At 38.1% G+C, this 18668-nt stretch overlaps 1 protein-coding gene across 1 annotated transcript in view; it reads right to left on the minus strand.

The window, feature by feature from the left end:
- Nucleotides 1–2161: 2161 nt before the first annotated feature.
- Nucleotides 2162–18668, minus strand: part of LOC113682446 (uncharacterized) — a 41958-nt gene continuing 25451 nt past the window's right edge. The window contains exons 18-38 of the mRNA XM_089211992.1: nucleotides 18234–18494; nucleotides 17395–17442; nucleotides 16861–17006; nucleotides 16069–16410; nucleotides 15422–15522; nucleotides 14532–14624; nucleotides 13921–14438; nucleotides 13587–13805; nucleotides 13043–13375; nucleotides 11964–12218; nucleotides 10789–10988; nucleotides 10112–10451; nucleotides 9479–9604; nucleotides 8013–8135; nucleotides 7448–7573; nucleotides 6572–6694; nucleotides 6071–6196; nucleotides 5409–5527; nucleotides 4832–4935; nucleotides 3892–4272; nucleotides 2162–3068 (exon numbers count right to left, since the gene is read on the minus strand). Coding sequence (XP_089068118.1) covers nucleotides 2906–3068; nucleotides 3892–4272; nucleotides 4832–4935; nucleotides 5409–5527; nucleotides 6071–6196; nucleotides 6572–6694; nucleotides 7448–7573; nucleotides 8013–8135; nucleotides 9479–9604; nucleotides 10112–10451; nucleotides 10789–10988; nucleotides 11964–12218; nucleotides 13043–13375; nucleotides 13587–13805; nucleotides 13921–14438; nucleotides 14532–14624; nucleotides 15422–15522; nucleotides 16069–16410; nucleotides 16861–17006; nucleotides 17395–17442; nucleotides 18234–18494 — 4247 coding nt within the window. The 3' untranslated portion in view covers nucleotides 2162–2905. The remainder of the gene's footprint in view (nucleotides 3069–3891; nucleotides 4273–4831; nucleotides 4936–5408; nucleotides 5528–6070; nucleotides 6197–6571; nucleotides 6695–7447; nucleotides 7574–8012; nucleotides 8136–9478; nucleotides 9605–10111; nucleotides 10452–10788; nucleotides 10989–11963; nucleotides 12219–13042; nucleotides 13376–13586; nucleotides 13806–13920; nucleotides 14439–14531; nucleotides 14625–15421; nucleotides 15523–16068; nucleotides 16411–16860; nucleotides 17007–17394; nucleotides 17443–18233; nucleotides 18495–18668) is intronic.

Here is an 18668-nt window from a genome sequence, read left to right on the forward strand (position 1 = left end):
ATGGAGCGGATTGAAAAGGAGCTGGTTCTTAAAGCCAAAAGAGGAAAGAAGTTATCTTTATGAGTGTCGCCAAATGTGAGCTACAATGCTCATTGCAATCAAGCAGAAGAGAAATGGAACGACTTCCATAGCAATATATATGAGGAGAGTCAGCCGTATAACTAAGTATACGAAGATGGATCCAAAGATCTCTTTCTTCCTGGTTCTGAGAGAGAATTATTCACATTAAGCAGATATCAAGAAGTATGAAAAGATTTTAAACTTTGACCTTGAGATATCAGATTGATCAAGTGATTTCGTAAAAGATGTTGACAATGTTCTTAAGACTGCATTAGAAGTTGAGTTACCTGCTGAGTGTGCAAGGTGCCACAATGCTACTGATCTCACAACAGACGCCGATGAGATTACAAATCGTCAAGTTGCCAGTCAGAGTGCAAATCAGACTGAAATTGATGTTTTTCGCGAGCGTGGGATAAAGAACAAATTCTGAGTTCCCATGAGGAATCGAACCTCAGACCTTTGGAGTTCGCGTTCCGATGCTCTACTACTGAGCCATAGAGACTGTTTGGTGAGTGGGGTCTATTACAAAGTTCATGTGACACGCGTCCTGCATACTGTTAGGATCAACAATGTCGATAGCGTCATGTTTGTAAATAGAATAAGTAGAGATGGTAAGTTTTGAGCTGGGTAAAGAAATAGAGAAAGATGTTTTTCGTCTTGTCACGAGCGTGGGGCTGTAAAAAAATCCAATGGAAATTTCACAGGAAACAGTAAACATGACCATAAAATGAGAATGTATGGAAACCAAAAAAGATCCTTAAATGACTTATAAGATATTCAACTGTCCCCAGTAAGCAGCGAAAAGGGAGAAAGTAGCGACATCCAAACACCTTTAACGCGTCTGACGGTTAATATTGACTATTTATTTTGATGATTGACGGTAAAAACTTGTCATTTTTGACGGCTAACGTTTGCATTTTGGGCCCTTTGACGGATGACGGTTAAATCGCATTGTGTAAAGTCTAGCTACTGCTGACCTTGCATTTAGTACATATCAGACTGGTAAACAGTGGAGACTTTGAAAACAGGTTAAAATGATTGGTAAAGTGTTATCTTGTGCAGGGGTGGCAACTTTAACGTTTTGGGAACGAACGGCTGGTCCCCGAGGATCCACCGGTTCTAAGTAAACGCTGCTTTTGACAATTCCACGCAATCCAAGTTAGCTAAAATTTGGCAAATATGTTATGAGAGAAAATTCCGTCAGAAGTGTCATTTCAATCCGAATCGCCTGACTATGGGTAATTGCAACTTTAACCCCAAGCAAGACGGAGTATTTGTATGCCCCGCCCTATTACAGCGTTACGGATGGTCAATTTCAAAGGTCGCGATGATCGGCATTCAAATCAGAGTTATCAAACTAAAATAGCAGATAAGGTGATTAAATACATAGGAATCATAATACATTAATACACAGGGGCCTTGTGCATTCTGTCACCTCTTATACTCATTATTGCTCCATGGGAGCCTAATATAACGGCCTAGCTCAAAGAATTTAAACAAAAAGATTTAGAAATCTAATCACTTCTAGTTGCTTAATCGTTGTGACTTTTTCCGAAAAATTGTAATTCTTGTCGGAACGGCAGAACCTTTACTTCCGGTAAAAGATTTCAGTAGGGAGGACATTGGAATTAATTTTTTGTTGTTGACGTTACTCACTTAGGAAGATATGGCAAGAACTGCACCCAAAGTTTTCCCTAATTAATTGCAAAGAATAAGATAAATTCTGGTGGTTTAAAAATCCTATTCTACTTCTTCCACACGAATATATATAGTTCATTGCAAAAACTTTGAAACCTACGAAGCGTTTAAACTGAAAGATGAGAGACTACGGCTTTATAAGTCAGATGTGTATGATAACCACCATTAGTTGCATCATCTATATTGGTTCATGCTTTTTAGGTGTCAGGGACTGTTAACGTTTTTGCAATCGAATGTGTATTGTGTATAATACGTATATATATGTAATTCTTATTATGAGTCAAGTGCTTTACAACATCAGTAGCCAGCAAGCCACAACCTAAAACAACTGTGCCCTGAGCGTTTAGTTTGTTTTTGTGTTTTCTTAGGACTTAAAATGGGTTGTGTATTAGTAAGGCTATAATTCTAGAACTAACGTGACAGGCACTTTTATTAAAAATCCATCGAAAGCATGGATATCGATATAACAAAAATCAAGAAAAAACACCAAAATCACACGTATAGACATGGTATAATAACAATTTCTAATTTATGACGTAGACACTCGGGTTTATGAACGAAATGAGCATATAACAGGTCGAACCGACGCATTAAACACTACGTACTTCAGCTTCATTTTATGTTTTAGAAAACACTCTAAGGAAAATTCTCTCACTCCCTAAATTATGATTCTGATGGGCGAAGCATCTCTAAGGGATGCTAAAAGTCGTTTTTTATCTGCCTTCCTATTCAACTTATATTTTAAGCCATCGTTAGTAGTACAAAATCAGTTAATTGAGCAGTAGTTGTCAACACTGTTAGCAGGTTTCTGTTCTTAATATCTTTAACCGTTGGCATCATTGCAATGCTTTTTCTAACATGTATTTCTTGGATCTTTAGGTTTAAAGGCAGATGATTTACCCATCTCATTAAGAACAGTCCAAGGTGTTCCTCGAAATCTTTCCGCTCTCTCATTAAACCTCGTTATTGAGTTGTCTCGCTAATGCCTACTGAGCTACATACCTGATCCAAAAGGTTGCATAGAAAAATATTAGCACATATATGTCAATCATCAGTCTATCAGGAACATAACTGCATAATTACCCAATCTAAACAACTAAAACCCTGAAGCTTCTACCAAAAGAGCTATTCTAAGCTTAAAGCAGTTTTAAATGGCTTCGTTATCCGTGTCAAAGGCTTGCTCGTTAGTATAACACTTTTCTTCCTCTCGGTGATTGTCGATATGACCCTTGACTTTATGAAGCTCGACGCCGTCGTCTTCGCTGCAGGCAACCCTATTTCTTTTCAGCACTTGCTTTGAATTGCACTTTCTGAAACGTTATAAGCAGTCAGAATATGAAATATGATTATTTACGTGTTCTTCTCTTTTCTGGGGCTGTATGAAATTTCAAGTCCTTCATTTGTCGGTATAGGGTAATGTCACATTTTCGACAATTGTTTTATATTGAACAGGTTCAAAAACCTCGACACACGAAAGATAAATCGGAAAAAGGGCGATGTGATTAGAGTAAAATAGGAAATTATTTAGGATAAGGACATAAATACCAATTGCCTTTTTTGGCAGTGATTATGATGAAACGAGAAAATAGTTTACAATCATTTAAAAATTTTGCACGCACGCGATTGGTCAAAATGCATCACTTGCCTCAGCTAAACTACTGGAAATCCGAGGATATACCCCAACTGATATTCCCAATTTTCACTCCCTGCATCAACTCTATTAAGCCGTTCTTCAGAATTGAATTCAAGACGATAAAGTGTTTTCCTGTTTTTACAGATGATGGGATATGTTTGTTCGTTCATAAAGTCGTACTAGAGAACACTGAAAACTAAACATCTCAAGCAGTAATCGCTAAGCTGTTTGTAAACATATTTAACGCGTGTTACAGAAATATACGAAGGATAATAAACGCAATAGCATCCATTTGGCGCGAAATATGTCCGTTTATGTGTCCTTGGACATTATCTGTTCCTCGAAGCTCACAGTAATTGTCAAGCTTCGCTCTGGAAACTGTTCGCATCTTGGAACAAATGACGTAGGGGGAGAAATGGAGGCTATTGTTTATATAGCATAATAAGACGAGGTTCTCATTTTACACTGGTTACCCAGTGACAAACGTGAATGAAACTCACCTGCAACATCCCAAAACACAAAGTATGATGGCCAATATAACCCCAGCTGCTGCCCCACCAATAATGAAATAGCCTATCGTTGTTTCTTCATGATGAACTTTTGGAGTCTCTGTGAAACTGCTCTCAGTGGAAGGGTCGAGGTACGCAATCTTTAGGTTAACAACTGACACGTTCAGGGCCTTTTCCAAATTTTCACGAGATGAATTTATGACTGTCAACAAAATGTTTTTATCCAGGGTAGAAGGAGAGTCACCAGCCACTCCAGGTGGAAACTGGACGTAGATCGCAACTCGAATCTGCATAAGATAAGGAGTTCGCTCTGGATAATCTGGAAGGAGATGGACTTGATCTGACGTGAAAAGTATGTAGTCTAGTGCCCTCCTGAAATCAAAACCATACCATCTTTAGCTTGAGAGAGGTAGAGGACCAATTGAACTAAACAGAAAAATGGCCATGACTGGATTTTATTGAAAAAACTCATCTTATTTGTTGACAAAAGAATGAATCCTGTCGTCAAATGTGCAGTTTACTTCTAGTTCTAGGCCCACTTGTTCGAAGACTTATTAGCACTAACCCTGGTTAAAATTTAATCTGTGTTTCTTGACTCCTTTCAAAAGCTTTTTTTAGATAATTTTCTCTTTTTTTTTAGAGCATTAAAGCAACAAATTGTAGTCAAAAAGAATGATGATGAATTTTCTTTTAAAGCTTTCAGATCTGACATCAGATTCACAGTTCCCGGAGTTATCTTAACCCAGCTTTGAAAATCCCAGCCCTGTTGCTATCCCAAATCAATAAAATAGCCTCAGTCAATTTTAAGGCAGTAACGAATTTCTGCTATAACAAAATGTTACTGGGTTTGGGAGCATATATCTCATTTACTTGCAGAACGGAATTAGTGGAAAAATTTAGTTATGCTTAGGCTTGGTAGTGATGTAGTAACCTTTTTCGAGGCGCTGTGATCTCACAATCTCTGCTTTCCCCACAGAAAGTGGTAACAGAATCTGCAACTGCATCTTTGAAGACTTGCTCTAAGGGCAGATTCCACTGAATAATTGTAAAAAGAACAAGGTTGATATATATGAAAAAAAATGATATTCTGAGTGTTGTAGTCATAATGGCAAATTCGATAAGATGCGTCCTTTGGAGAAAGACAAATTTTTTCCTGCATTTTTCAAAAACTAGAGGTTTCTTTTTTCGGAAAATATTTTCAGTATTCATGCAGCTCCCTAAAGGCTATTCAACATATTTGAAATTTTAAATTAATCCGCTCTCGTGCACCCAGACAGGCGCAACAATTTTTCTTTTTTTTTCTTCACTGTCTTTATGTAATGAAAAGAATTTTAGATGGCCACGAGAAGATACAATATGTTTCTTCTCACAAAAAAATTTTTCACTTGTAGGGTTAGCTCACTCATTAGAATGGAAATTTCGTGTTTCCACGTGACCATTAACATCCCCTATCTGATTATGACTTTGAACATATACTATTCGTATCACATTAAAGTGAAAGGCAATACCTGAGATAAGTTGAGTCCTTTAATTGTGATAATAATCGCTTGACGTTCTTCAATCAAGGATGGAATTCTTGGAGTCGGTGCTGGCGGTGGAGGAGGTGGTTTTTCATACTTGCCCGGACCTTGAGTGGAACGAACAATCAAAACGTTATAAATAAAGTCTGTAACATCATCACAAGAGAAGTCGAGTCGACATTCGAAGTTTTGAGGTACCCTTGGAATGATTTGCGTTTAGTAGTTATCCTCAGGCTCATTACTTTAATTAAATGTACAGTGATAAATTTTAATTCCTCTCAACGAGTAATAATTTTAAAAGTCCGAGTGCTTCCAAATAAGCCATTTACACTTTGGTACAACATCTCTTGCGATGTCTAAATAATTTGAGCAACTTATACCGCATTCACACTAAAGCTTAAACATGTTTTAAAGCTGTCTTGTTACATACGGTTTAAATTTTTTTCTTCATAGAGGCTAAAAACAGTGTTCGAATTCAAATCGAGGACATTAAAAAAAAAAAAGTTAGTGCTTAAAACCTAGGTAAGAATTCTGTATTTAGGATCTCTTTTTCTCAATTTGAAACCGGTTTAACTGAATTTTTTTTCGGTGTTAATGGGTATAAGACACACCTCAACATTACCTTTCCTTTGGGATACACGCGGTCTCACCTTTGCAAGCATTGTCAATCCAATAAAGTCCTTCTTCACAGACGCATTTGTAAGAACCTTGAGTATTTTTGCAACGCTGTGACGAATCCTGACATTTAAAGGTCCACTCCAAGCACTCGTCTATATCTAAAATGACAAACTAAAGTCAGTAAATTAAAACCAAGTTGCCTTAATATATAGAGAAAGATATTTTTCGTCTTGTCACGAGCGCGGGACAAAGAAAAAATTCTGAGTCCCACGAGGATAAAGTGAGTAACACACAAGTGATATTTGAGAATGTGTGAACCCAGAAAATTTTTCACTTTGCAAGAAAATTTCATGATTTTAGAGCAAGTTGACTTACTTCAAATAATCTTCGTGCATGAAATGATCAAATGAAAAATTAGACTTGCAGATAAATTGCTTAAAACATTTTATCCTGAAACAACGTTTCAATTGAGAGAGAGAGAGAGTTACATTTTTTTTCTCCGTGGTAATGCCTTAATTCTGCTTTTACACTACCTATGCAAGTGACATTATCAGCGTCCAGTCTAAAGCCGTCCACACAGGAACACGTGTAGCTTCCTTCCGTGTTGTTGCATTTATGGCTGCATCTATTCTCATTTGGTGCACATTCATCAATATCTAATGGAAAAATGGCGAAACTGTAAGTAGCAGAATTACTTGAAATCCTCTAGTCTAACACTGCATTAATAACATACAGACTGTCTGACAGTCTGTCACTGTTAGTGACAGACTGTTAGAACGTTTTTCAGAACACAGATAAGGCGCTGGGAATCGCTACTTTAGTTCTTTCGCCGCTCTCTCTACTGATTAAAGTTTTCAAATCATTTCATGTAGATCATTTATGTCAGATATACTTCTAATTCCCCTCGCAACATCAAACACAACCTTTGGTCTTCTTTAGGCACATAAAAAATAAAAATTAAAAACCTAAATCCTCCCTTAGGGTTGCATGTTCGCTGTCTATATTAAGCTAGCCATAAATTTAATTTAGAGCCGTTTGATCCTTCGTTATGGCATTAGCCTTGAAGAAAACAAGTTGTATTATTTGAAAGTACCTTACGCCTTAAACTGAGTGCCAACCCTGATATCTATTTGGTTGATTAATTCTTCGTTTACCAGGTTCTGGCCATTTATTTGAAAGAAGCATAGCTTAAAACATGATTGTAAATCTCAATGTAGAGGGTAAAGTTTTTAAATGAGAAATACTACCTGGTGCCATCTTGAACACCGCGCACAGTATACATGATACGCACGAATCCCTTCTCTTTTACCTCAAACCGAGTGAAGTGAGATCCAATTGAATTTGTTCACTCTCTAAATGTATACTAACTGGCCCTGTATAGTTTCTTAGGTTAATAAAATTATACTCACCTTTGCAACTATCCCCATCGTCTCCAAGAAGATAGCCTCGTCTACAAGCACATTGTTGAATTTTGTTTGAACCAAGGTAACAGATGTGCTGACAGTTATGTTTACTTTTCTGACATGGAGAATCGGCTGAAATGAAAAGGTTTATAATTATTGTTTTATTTTTTTCATACGTTTCATGTTGCTTACCGAAAAAAAGCGTTTACAGAATCAAACGATTTTTGCCTGCCAATACATTAAAAAAAAAGAAATACACTCAGTGATTTCTGACATCGCTTAAAATGGCACACAACTTAATAATTATAAAACTATCAGAAAAACTTATCAAAACGTTACCAAAGAGAAACTCAAAGTAAAATACTTACACTTCCTAACAGTAATTATCAGATGCTAGATAAAATGGACTTTACATCTTAAAAGAATCGCTTGTACATCAAGGTAACCTAGGTTATTAGGTAGATTTTTTCAAGGAAATGTAGACTTCCGTTAGTAACTATAATCATAAACTGCCCACCCCATGCAGTAATTTAACTCCAAGTGCGGGTAAAGCAATTTAAAAATCACTTACGAATACAACTTTTGGGATCTGAAGGGTCCACTTTGAAGAAATCATCACAGCTACATCGATATCCACCGTTTGTATTTTCACACTTGTGCATACAGTCGCTGACAGGAACGCATTCATTGATGTCTGATTAAAAAAAAAGTGAATTAAAAGTAGAGAAGCCTTGACTGTGCTCTGTTCTGTCGTAAATCACGCAGGAAGCGGCTAGAGCACGAAAGAAGTGTAGGGAGAAACAGGAGACGTAGTCGAGTATTTCTTCTCATTTGTTTTATAAAAAATACGTTGAATTCCCCATGCATTTCGTCAAATTTTCGAACAAACTTTATTTCCAAAGCGAACAACAATGTCGACAGCATACTCTATACACTTTCAAAAAGCACGCCACAATGAGCCAATCAGAATCCTTCTTGGGATGGTTCAAATAATCTGATTGGTTGAAAAAGATTTAAGCTGTCTAAAATGTCAAACCATCAGAGTTCACAAACCATCGAAGTTCACAATTCGTAATAGTTTACAAACTGAAATAGTTCGGCAAGTCGAATTTAGCACTTTTGCCGCAAGTCTATTTAGTCTCTAATACGAAATTTGAAAGGGAAATGTTAAGTGAAATCCGGCCGAATTGTGGCTCATAAAAACACACATGAAAATTAGGCAACAAACTGTTGAAGGCGTGTTTTTTATAAAGGAACGACAACTGAATTCACTGGAACATGAAGATTGCTTGGGATGACAACGCCATCCATTTTCACTCGAAAGGCGGCCGATGTAAATTCTGAGGCTTGCTACACTACGCTGACCGGAGATTGCCACGATGAGCTTGCCTCGATGGACCTCAGCATGATCGCAGTAGCTCTGACACCGTCATGATTAGTATGAACTTTGACGCTTACTCCAGTTTAGCTATATTTTTCATCATTTGTTTTGTTTTGTTTTTGAACACAAAATTATATATACTAAACGAGTGTTACCAGTGTTTAATTTTTATTACCGTACGTAACTTGCAATCCAGCTGAGCGTGTGAACCTTCAAAACTCGAACTGTCCATTTCGTTTTCTCTTTGAGGATTTTCGTCTTTGCTTTTGTCATAATAAAGAAAATTGTGGCGCTTGATATGTTTACAAATCTTTGTTTGGTTCTTCTGTTGCGACTTGCCGTCTCGTTTGCTCCGAAGTTTCACTTTCAATTAACGAAAAAAAGCTAGAGAGAAGTCCGGGAAAAGTTGGCACAATTTAGAAGATGGCGTGATAGCTTTAGCTCTATGCTTGTACTATGATAGTGCACGCTTTTTCAACTAATGATAGCGCGTGTTATATACGAACTTTGTTATAATAAGGAGTTATACTTAAACATATAGGGTTTGTGCGAGTAAATTTTTATTCTATCGCGCAACGGTCCTCTAAAATATTCACTACGCATGGTAGCTTACTCGGAGATGAAATGAGAGAAAACATGGGAATTTGGTGCTTTACCATCACAATTTCGCTGGTCAATCTTGAGCAAGTATCCTTTTCTACAGTCGCATGTGAACGAGCCTGGTGTGTTGATACAGACTTGACTGCATCCACCGTTCGACCCTTGTAAACATTCGTCAAAGTCTGAAAAAAGGAATAATTGTATGATAGTATGTTATTATTTGTGTGCTGCTAACATCAAAACTTTCTTCTTCTTATAATGGATACTCAGAGGTTTCAGTGGTTACACAATTTGAGCATAACATATTGAATGAGCCTGAGGTGTTTATTTACCAATTGGACTCAGTTTTCTTGAGAAAAAAGTCTTACTGGGATCAGTTCGATGGAGCTGCGATGTAAGTGCAGCCCCATATGACGTTTTAACTCTGGATTGTAGCAATACCATACAAACGCAGAGTCTAGCTAGGTCAGCTAAGTACTCGACAAAATGTGCATTATTTCTTCCGCAAAATTACAGCCCTCTTTTAAGGTAATATCTAAATAGCTGTATAGACATTGTTTCCCTCGCAAATAACTTATTCTTGTCGGTTCTTTGACTGACTTAAGGAGTACAGTGAAACTGGATCAGGGATACGTTTGCCTTTATATATGTTTTGAGCTATGTCAGTAATCCAGTTTGATGATGGATACCTCGACATTTGGATCCATCTCCCGTGAATCCATTCGGACAAGGTCCACATTTGTAGCCAGATATATTTGCTGGAGGGGGAAGGTCGATGCACTTTACACCTGGGTAACATGGGTTTAGATTTGCTTCACATGCGTCGAGATCACTCTCGCAGAGCGTTCCTGTATAGCCATTCAAACAACCACACTCAAGTACATTCATCTTGTTGCTATTATGCGTGGAGTTTTTGTTGCTGGCTGAATGAAGGCAAACGCCATTGTTATGACAAGCACAGAGATTAATAATTGGCCTCAAGAATGCTGTTGCACCCTGATCGTCTGTTACCACGAATTCTAATTCAATCTGCAAACAGGAAAGCTTTGGTGAGTAATGATGTTAATACGGTATGTTAGTGTTGTAACTAATTTTAGTATTCTGAGTATGTTAGTATTTGTAAGTAATGTTGCATTGTAAATAATGTTAGTAGTGAAAAAAATTAAATTCAATAAATGAAAACTAACAAACAATAAACATTGGTAATAGTACTGAGTGGAGGCCGCCTCGGCCTGTAATCATGACAGTGATTAATTGCGAGTATGAATAAAATAAAGAATGATACGATTTAGCAAGTGCTCAGAAAAACAACTTTGCATCTAAATGCATTTCATAGAATACAATACAGAATTCAATGAAAGAATACGTGTTCGTTAGTTCCGTTCCACGTGACTGTCACAGAGTTGGAATTGTTCCGTAGAATAGCTGCACGAGGTAGAACGCCGAAAACAGAGAATATCAAGGTGTCGTTGTTTGGGTCTTCTGCAACCACAGACACACTAATACTCTGATTCACAGTGACATTCACTTGGGAGAGCTGTGTGACGAACCGGGGTGGAAAATTTTCTGTCAAAAATAAAAGGCGGTATTGATACTCTTACATGTTTCAAACTGTCACATTGAAAATTTCATTTCATTTTGTTTAGTTTTAAAAAACTTTGTTACACTCGACGCTCGGTCCAAGATCGAAAAATTTCTTGTTTGTTCGTTGAGCGTCGGTGGAAGTCATTGAAGTCTTTTAGCGTGAGAGATAACAAAGGGAGCTATTTTTTAACGTTTATTGGTATAAATGGACTTAGCACAATACGTATGTGTGGCTGATTTCTGAAGTAGACTTGCATTGTTTTTTATCCCTTTAAGATTTAAACTGGTTGTCAAAAATCAGATAAGCAGAATTATATAAAGGCCATTTTCCAAAAGGTTTTGTAAACTTTGTCCTGTTTACTAGGGATAGAACTCTGACGAACGAGACTCAATTAAACTGTTTTATTTCGCTCTCGTATTCGCTTATTTACATCAGGTGTGTAAAAAGCTACTCTGCAAAATTTGTAAGAAATCACTCTCTTATACGATATTTTCTACATTTTGATTGGTTGTTGCCGAGTACTGATTTAAAAGGGTCATTCAAGGTTGCGTTAATTATGTAAACCATTCAATGTCCATAGTGTTCGCACTCATCATCTGACATGTGTCACGCACGAATCAAAGTCTCCGACAAAGGCACCAACGAAATATGTGTTACAGCTTACCCGTCGGTAGACATACCAATCCAAGCACAAGCAACTTAGTTCAATAGTCACGAAATTTTTCGAATGGTCCAGCGTCCGTATCATAAATACTACCATTGTGATCAGAATATAGATAGAACTTAAAGACACTGATGCTTTTAGACGCCTTTCAGTGCGTTTTGGCAGCTACCAAATCGTCAAAAAGCCCATTTTTCATCTTCAAACGAGGTACTGCACTAAAAAACCTTGAATTAAGGGAAAAGAAAACTCGACTTCCGACGACCTCTCGTGTATTGTAAACGGGGTAACTTACTAAGAGAAGATGACTCTTTCTCCAGTGTGGACGACATTGCCTTTGTGTTTGCGCCCATTGAAACATCCTCAGTAGAGGCGGAATCAAATAAGCAGTTGAGATCTCCTTGGCAAGCTTCTTCTGCTTGTTTGCGTAAGGTGTCATTTGGGAAAGAAAGATCTTCAAGGAACATAGGGACAAAAGATGCATTTTCGAAAGTTTTCAGGCTTTCTCCTGGTTTGTATGTAAAGAGTGTGGACCTGTTGTCTACCTGCCCTATTAAAGAGAAAAATGGGGAAAAGCTTCAATGTGACCAACTGATTCTTTGTCAATCTGTGGATTGCAAAAAGGATTAGAAACCATAAACTCCTCGACGGCTATCAATTATGGCATAACGAACATTACTAACTCCAGTTCCGTGAGTAATAAAAGACCGCACTTTTTCAAGTTGGGGTGTATCTTTTAGCCGAGGGCGTCCTATAGCTGCACAACTACGGTAGTTTAACCTGCCGTCCTAGGTAGTCGATTGGAAGTACGTTAGCTTCTATGAGAAGCACTAAAAATTGATTTTTCCAAAATATTGAATTTGCCTCTGCTTCACCGACTAAGTGAAAAGGGCACTGACCCTTCGCAGCAAAGCGCACACTTTCAAAAATTTTGAATTACATATATAGGTAAATGAAACTTACTTAAAAAGGTGTGGGCGAGCAATTAAGATATATAGTTTTTTAAACAAAAAAACAATGCTAACGTCAAATACAATAGTCAATTTACAGCTAAAACTAATAAAAATGATAGGTGAAGGGAAATTTACCAATGAAAATTCCACTTCTCCACGTTTCCGGGTTGAACTAAGGTTAGAATTTTAGTTTTTGCGGAGGGAGGAAAACTAGAAGACCTGGGGAAAAATGTTTGGAGCAAGGTCGACAACCGAAAGCAAACCCAACCAACATGAGTCAGAAGGCTTAGGAGTCGAACCCAAGCTACTAGGGTGGGAGGTCAGCGCTCTCACTAATGCATCAGCTCTGCCCCCTAGACAAACTTACCACAATAGCATTATGAAATCAATTAGAACTTATAAGAAAGAAAACTTTACTCACAAAGGAGACCAAAATTGTAATGAATGTCCTTGCTGTTCGCGTTTGAAGGCAAGATGGTTCCATTAGGCGTCAAAAAGTCGTCTTCAGGATCATCATTCCATCTTCCTAACAGGCCCTTTGTTTGATTTTTGAAGCTCTTTGGTGCAGCAAGTACAATTGAAAGTGCTCCCGAAACAGCTTTCGCTGTGACTGATATCCCCGACGGAAAAACCATTACAAAGGAGTTGTTGTCTGGTTTGGCAACAGCAACAGAGCCCTTAAGTGTAACAGATTCGTTTGAAAGGCTAGTGTAGTTAAAGGACTCTCCATCAATCAGCACGCTTAAGCTTATTTCTGTGGATAGAATTAGTCGATAAGATCATTTGACGAAAACACATACCAACAGAACAATGTATATTCACTTGTTTCCAAGAATTTGGTTGTTTAAGTACGTAGAAAAGAACAAGATCGGACAATAAAAAGTTACGATAAAATCGAGGAAACCTTCAGATGGCAGAAGATTAAGTAATCCATTCTAACTATTGCATTTTGCTTAGTTACTGACCTGCATCGTTCAACTCAACCTGGACAACACTAGAATTGCCTTCCTTCGCAGCTGCAGCAGAAAACACTGTCGCTGTTCCGCCCCCTTTGGCCAGTTTCGTCCGAGCTTGTAACTGAAAAAATCCGTCACGAGCATCGGTCATCATGTATTCACCAAGACCATTAAAGGTGTAGTTTTTGCCATCAAGAGTGACAAAATGAGGGTCACCCCAGAGCCAACCTAAAAGTAGAAAAATTATATGAGATATATTCGTGAAATCAATGATATCTTGATGCAAACAACTGGAAGGCAAGCATAATGCCTTGATTGCAAATATTTTAGATAAAATCCTTACTCCATTCTGGTACCACATAATTTCCGCAATTATCGGAAGGGCGTCTCTTGTAATACAAGTCACACAAGTCTGAGTTGACGCAGCACTTTTGATAGCCTTGTACGTCGCTTGAGTCGTGTTTAGCTCTTAATTCCTCGGTCAACTTGTGGTATCTATGCGCCGAACCTCCACCAGTATTTCCCACAAGCAGTGCACCCCAACTTTGCCAGTTAGTGGAGTAACAACATTCCTGGCCCCACCCATGTGGTGAGGGGAACTGAGCGTAGCCACACATTCTTGGCCAGTCTCTCCAGTTCACTGTGAACCTTTCGTCCCACCATGCTTGTCGCAGGACACAAGGACAAGGTTCGATGTATTCAGTGTAGAATCGAGGATCTGGTTGTGCTTTGAACCAGTCAATGCACTCCTGTCTTGCGTTAAGTTTCCCGAGGGATTCTTCCAGTCTGAAAAACCACTTCCCAACCATGTCAGCGTTACCTCTTATTCCGTCGATTGTTTCTATGTTGACAGTACCCGATCTAGGAAAGAGACAAACGGGAAACTTCCCCATCGATCAGATTTTCTACCACCCAATTAAAAGATATAGCTCTGTGCTTAACAACACAACCTACCGTGGCATGTTATATTTCCTTTCTCCCTTGTCTCCAGCATTCCAACCAACCACAGGCAACCCATATGAGTTGGAATAATATCGATAGTACATCCTGAAACAGAAATACAATTATTACTTTCATCTGGAGACGAAAACAAAACTGAAAACGACTCTTTCAAAATTGCACAGTTAGGTAAAGGCAGCCGTTGAGCCATTGAACTGCGATAAGGTTGCTAACTGATTGACATATTTTAAAACCCATTGGAATGCGCTTGTATAATTCATACAATAACCCTGTGTTGAGAGATGAACAGAGTTCTAATTTCAGATTGTGAGTCAGTTGCTGCATCAAGCAGTAGTCCATAAATTCTCCTGACTCACAATAGAATAATTGTCTATGTTTAAGCTTCTTCGAAAACAAATAGTGTCTTGGTCATCGAAAGAACTTCTAATTTCGAGGAGATCCTTTGGTATTAACTTGACGTCTCAAGTTTCGGGGGAACCCTAGTTTTAGTACCATAAATAGGATAATTACATTCCCTAAAAGAGTCCTAAGTATAACTGATTTTGAGCTTTGTCTACTACAAGGAAGCGTATTCTCGTTCCACATATTGGTCGCGAGATCATTTTTCATGCAATTTGCTGATGGAGAATTGTAAAAGTAAATGTATTGTTTTAATGCAATTCAACCAATATGAATGGAATGGATGATGCCAGTTTATTGGACCATTACACTTTAATTAAACGAATTGTGTCAAAGAGAGTTGGTTTCGAGCTCAGGAGGACTAAGGGCACTAACGTGATGGTGTGCAAATAGCGCAGCTTATAGGCAAATAGAGAAGCTTTTTCTTCCATAGACAGCATTTTTCAAGAAACTCTGAACTAGGAAGACCTCTACACTGAGCAAACCTTTGGGTTGGAGCGGACCACTGCAGACCATTGCTTGGATAATTGTACATCGTGAAGGAGTACACTCCATCTGTAATCAAAACCAACTGAAACGTATTTCCCTATGGATTCAATGTGATAAGTAATAACCAAGAATTGAACTTGATTGATGAATTTTGATTGGTTCTTACTTATGATGTATTAGAGGACAAACGCCCAGATGACTTCATAATTAACACCATTTTGCTGTTTATTATATAAAATGAGTAAAGTTCATGGTGCCGTGTTAAATATAATATCTTCAGGGTTTTAAAGTATTAGAAAATGCATTTCTTAAATAAACTTATTAGCAAGTGTATAGTTTCTTCCTCCATCCAGCATAAGATTAATAACCCCGAACATAATGACAAGGCTTCTAAGCAAAGATCTAGATCTTTTCTGAGAGATCTCTTCATATCGGGAGATCACACTAATTTGCATTTCTGTGAAACTTATTTGTTTCCGATTCTTGTTAAAACTGTTAGGCACAATTTCCAGACTTGATTTCGCAACACGTATTCTTCTTTTAAAAGAGAAGGTACCGCTGTTGCCTCAGTACAATCTTAGCGTAGCTGTGTTAAGACCCGTGGAACATCTTGTGCATTCGTAAAATTAGCTATTACTTTTACCTGGTTTGCCATATTAGCAGGGTACTGATACGGACGTAAATTTTTCCACGTTACCACCAGCACCCATGATGCCTTGAAGGCGGTTGGCAAAGGAGTCGACAACAGTCTCTTTGTGTCTGAAGAGGCCCTCTTCAACAAAGGAGTAGAACTTGGGTCGGAATCTGAATACACGTGGTAGTAAACTTTAGAAAAGCCCTGAATCACAAAAGAATCGTCCGTATCCGTCAAACCCCAATAAGGCGCCAACATTGCCTCTTTCTTGAGCCACCAACGTTCCCCGAAATTGTAAGGCCACCAGGGAAGCCATTGTGAATCAAACAGCAGCAATCCGTTGCGACAGATCTTAACCAGAGAATAGGGTTGGGTTAGTTTTGAATTAATTGGCAGAACCCGGCTTTTTTCTTATGGGCATTGATTCCGATAAGAATTACTTTGGGAGAGAATTTACAAGTTAATTGCGTTAAGTTACTACAACACACCCTATTAAGCTTAGAAAAGAATGACTGTCCAAAAAAGCGTGGGAAAGACCTGATAGATTAGGTATACTATTATTAGTTTTCATCGGCAAATACGTCTTGAACGCTTTGAATTGGTTACAAAGTAATCGATTAATCGATTCGAGAAAAAAATCAACTTGTTTTAACTTCTTAGAAGAGGTTAGCAGGGTACCTTCGCATCTTCAAGAAAAACAGTAACAAGGCAAGCGACATTACAATCCACAGTCATGTTACGGTTGTCAGGTAATTGTCTGACTACTTAATTGAAATCGAATGCAAGAAGATATATACGTACGTGGACTTTGTAATGACGCTTGCCGAAGAATTGCATTCCATCGTCCGGGATGTCGATCTTGAAACATTGCCACGAGTACTCATACGTGTTTGGAATTTCCGAATCACCAGCGGAAGAACCGTAGGGATACATGAGCTGCATCGGTCCTAATATGAGTAAAGTAATGAGGCAATTCAAATACAACGTTCTGAAAAGCACCATTTTTAGATCAAAATTGTCGAAAACTATTGATTGTTTAGAGATTCAACAGTGTTCTTTCACAAGATGTACTCTAAAATGTGACGGCTACATTACTTTCTATCCACTAGACAATTAGATTATGATCTCAAGAATGCTATCGCGAGGTAGTTGCGAAAGCAAATAATCTAATTGTTTGAATGAAGATCACCCTATCAGCCTAAAAGTTAATGTCGTCAGGTAGCTTAGCCTATTGTTATAGTTTTACTTCAAAGGAAAAAGAAACATTAATCAACCTTATTGTAATGAATAATAATTTCTTGACTGTGAAAGGAACCAATTTTAATAGCATTTTACCTTCCGTTGTCGGACTCGGTGTATTTGCCGGCTCCCCCGTCGTCTTCACTGAATCAAGAAGTAGAAATGAGGTATACGAGTATGAATGCAATTTTAAACAGTATTACATTGTGCGTTGTTTTTCCTGGTAGCGTAAGATAATGCAACTGAGTTTATCCATAAATATCTCACATTTTTATCGCAGTTTTACCTATATACATAATTATTATATCGCTGGCAGCGCCCGTGGACGATATGAGGCAGATCATGTGTTCTGGTTGGCTACCCGAGCAAGCGAGATGGGCATATCTCGTTTTTTATGAACCTCAACTTCGTCTCGGTTCATGAAAACGCAAAATAAAGGAACTCGGCCAATATCTAACCATCTTGACTTCAGGCCTGGTCAATAACACATACATTATGAGACTGTCCGGGATGAAGATCAAACTCTTAATAAAACGTGGACGAAATAAAATTCTCGAGCCTCTTATGGGTGAATCAAGGGCCTCAATAAATCTTCACTAATTTACTTTGAATCGAGTCATAACCTCGCTAACCTTGTTTTCTTCGTTTTTCTACTTTTCTTTACCAGTGAGTATTTTCTCTTTTCAGTAGTCTTGTTGCAACAGAAAGAAATGAAGGCTTTTAAAATTTTTCTGTGTTACAACAATCACGATCATGAATTTTTTATTTGAGTTTGCGAATAGTGTCGAGTCCACGCAATCCGCGAACAAGTCGTTGAATTTTTATCTCTAACATCGCAATATGTCAACTAATGTTTTCGCGGATAGCAGTCGGGCAGATTAAAGTCAGATCTTTATTAAGATTTCCTGAACTGTTCACATTTAGTGGAAACTTACCTACGCCAGTTTCTAGGGTAAACGTTTGACTCATATAGGTGACTTTTGACAAGAGTAGCACTCTGACAGTATATTCTGTTCTTGGCTGAATGTTTTTGAGCGATACTTGAGTATCATTCGTCTGTATAACATTCCAATACGTCGATGACTGAGACGACTTGTACAATACAATGTAACCCTTCAGTTCACCCACATTTTGCGTCTTTTTCCACTCTAATACAGCTGATGCTGAAATTGTGTTCTCGTCTTTCGTCGCTATATCTGAAGCGTGAATGAATAATCATCAACTCATGCCCAGCCCACTGACCTATGTAACTCAAGGCTATGGTTGCCATCAAGAAAACTGAGAAATGCAGTTAGGTATCATGCAGTTAGATACCGTTTGGCAAAGGGAACAAGAGAGAGTTTTATAATACATACAGCATGATTTCAAAC

This window comes from Pocillopora damicornis, chromosome 7 (assembly GCF_964200805.1).
Source record: "Pocillopora damicornis chromosome 7, jaPocDami1.2, whole genome shotgun sequence".
Classification (NCBI taxonomy): Eukaryota; Metazoa; Cnidaria; class Anthozoa; order Scleractinia; family Pocilloporidae; genus Pocillopora; species Pocillopora damicornis.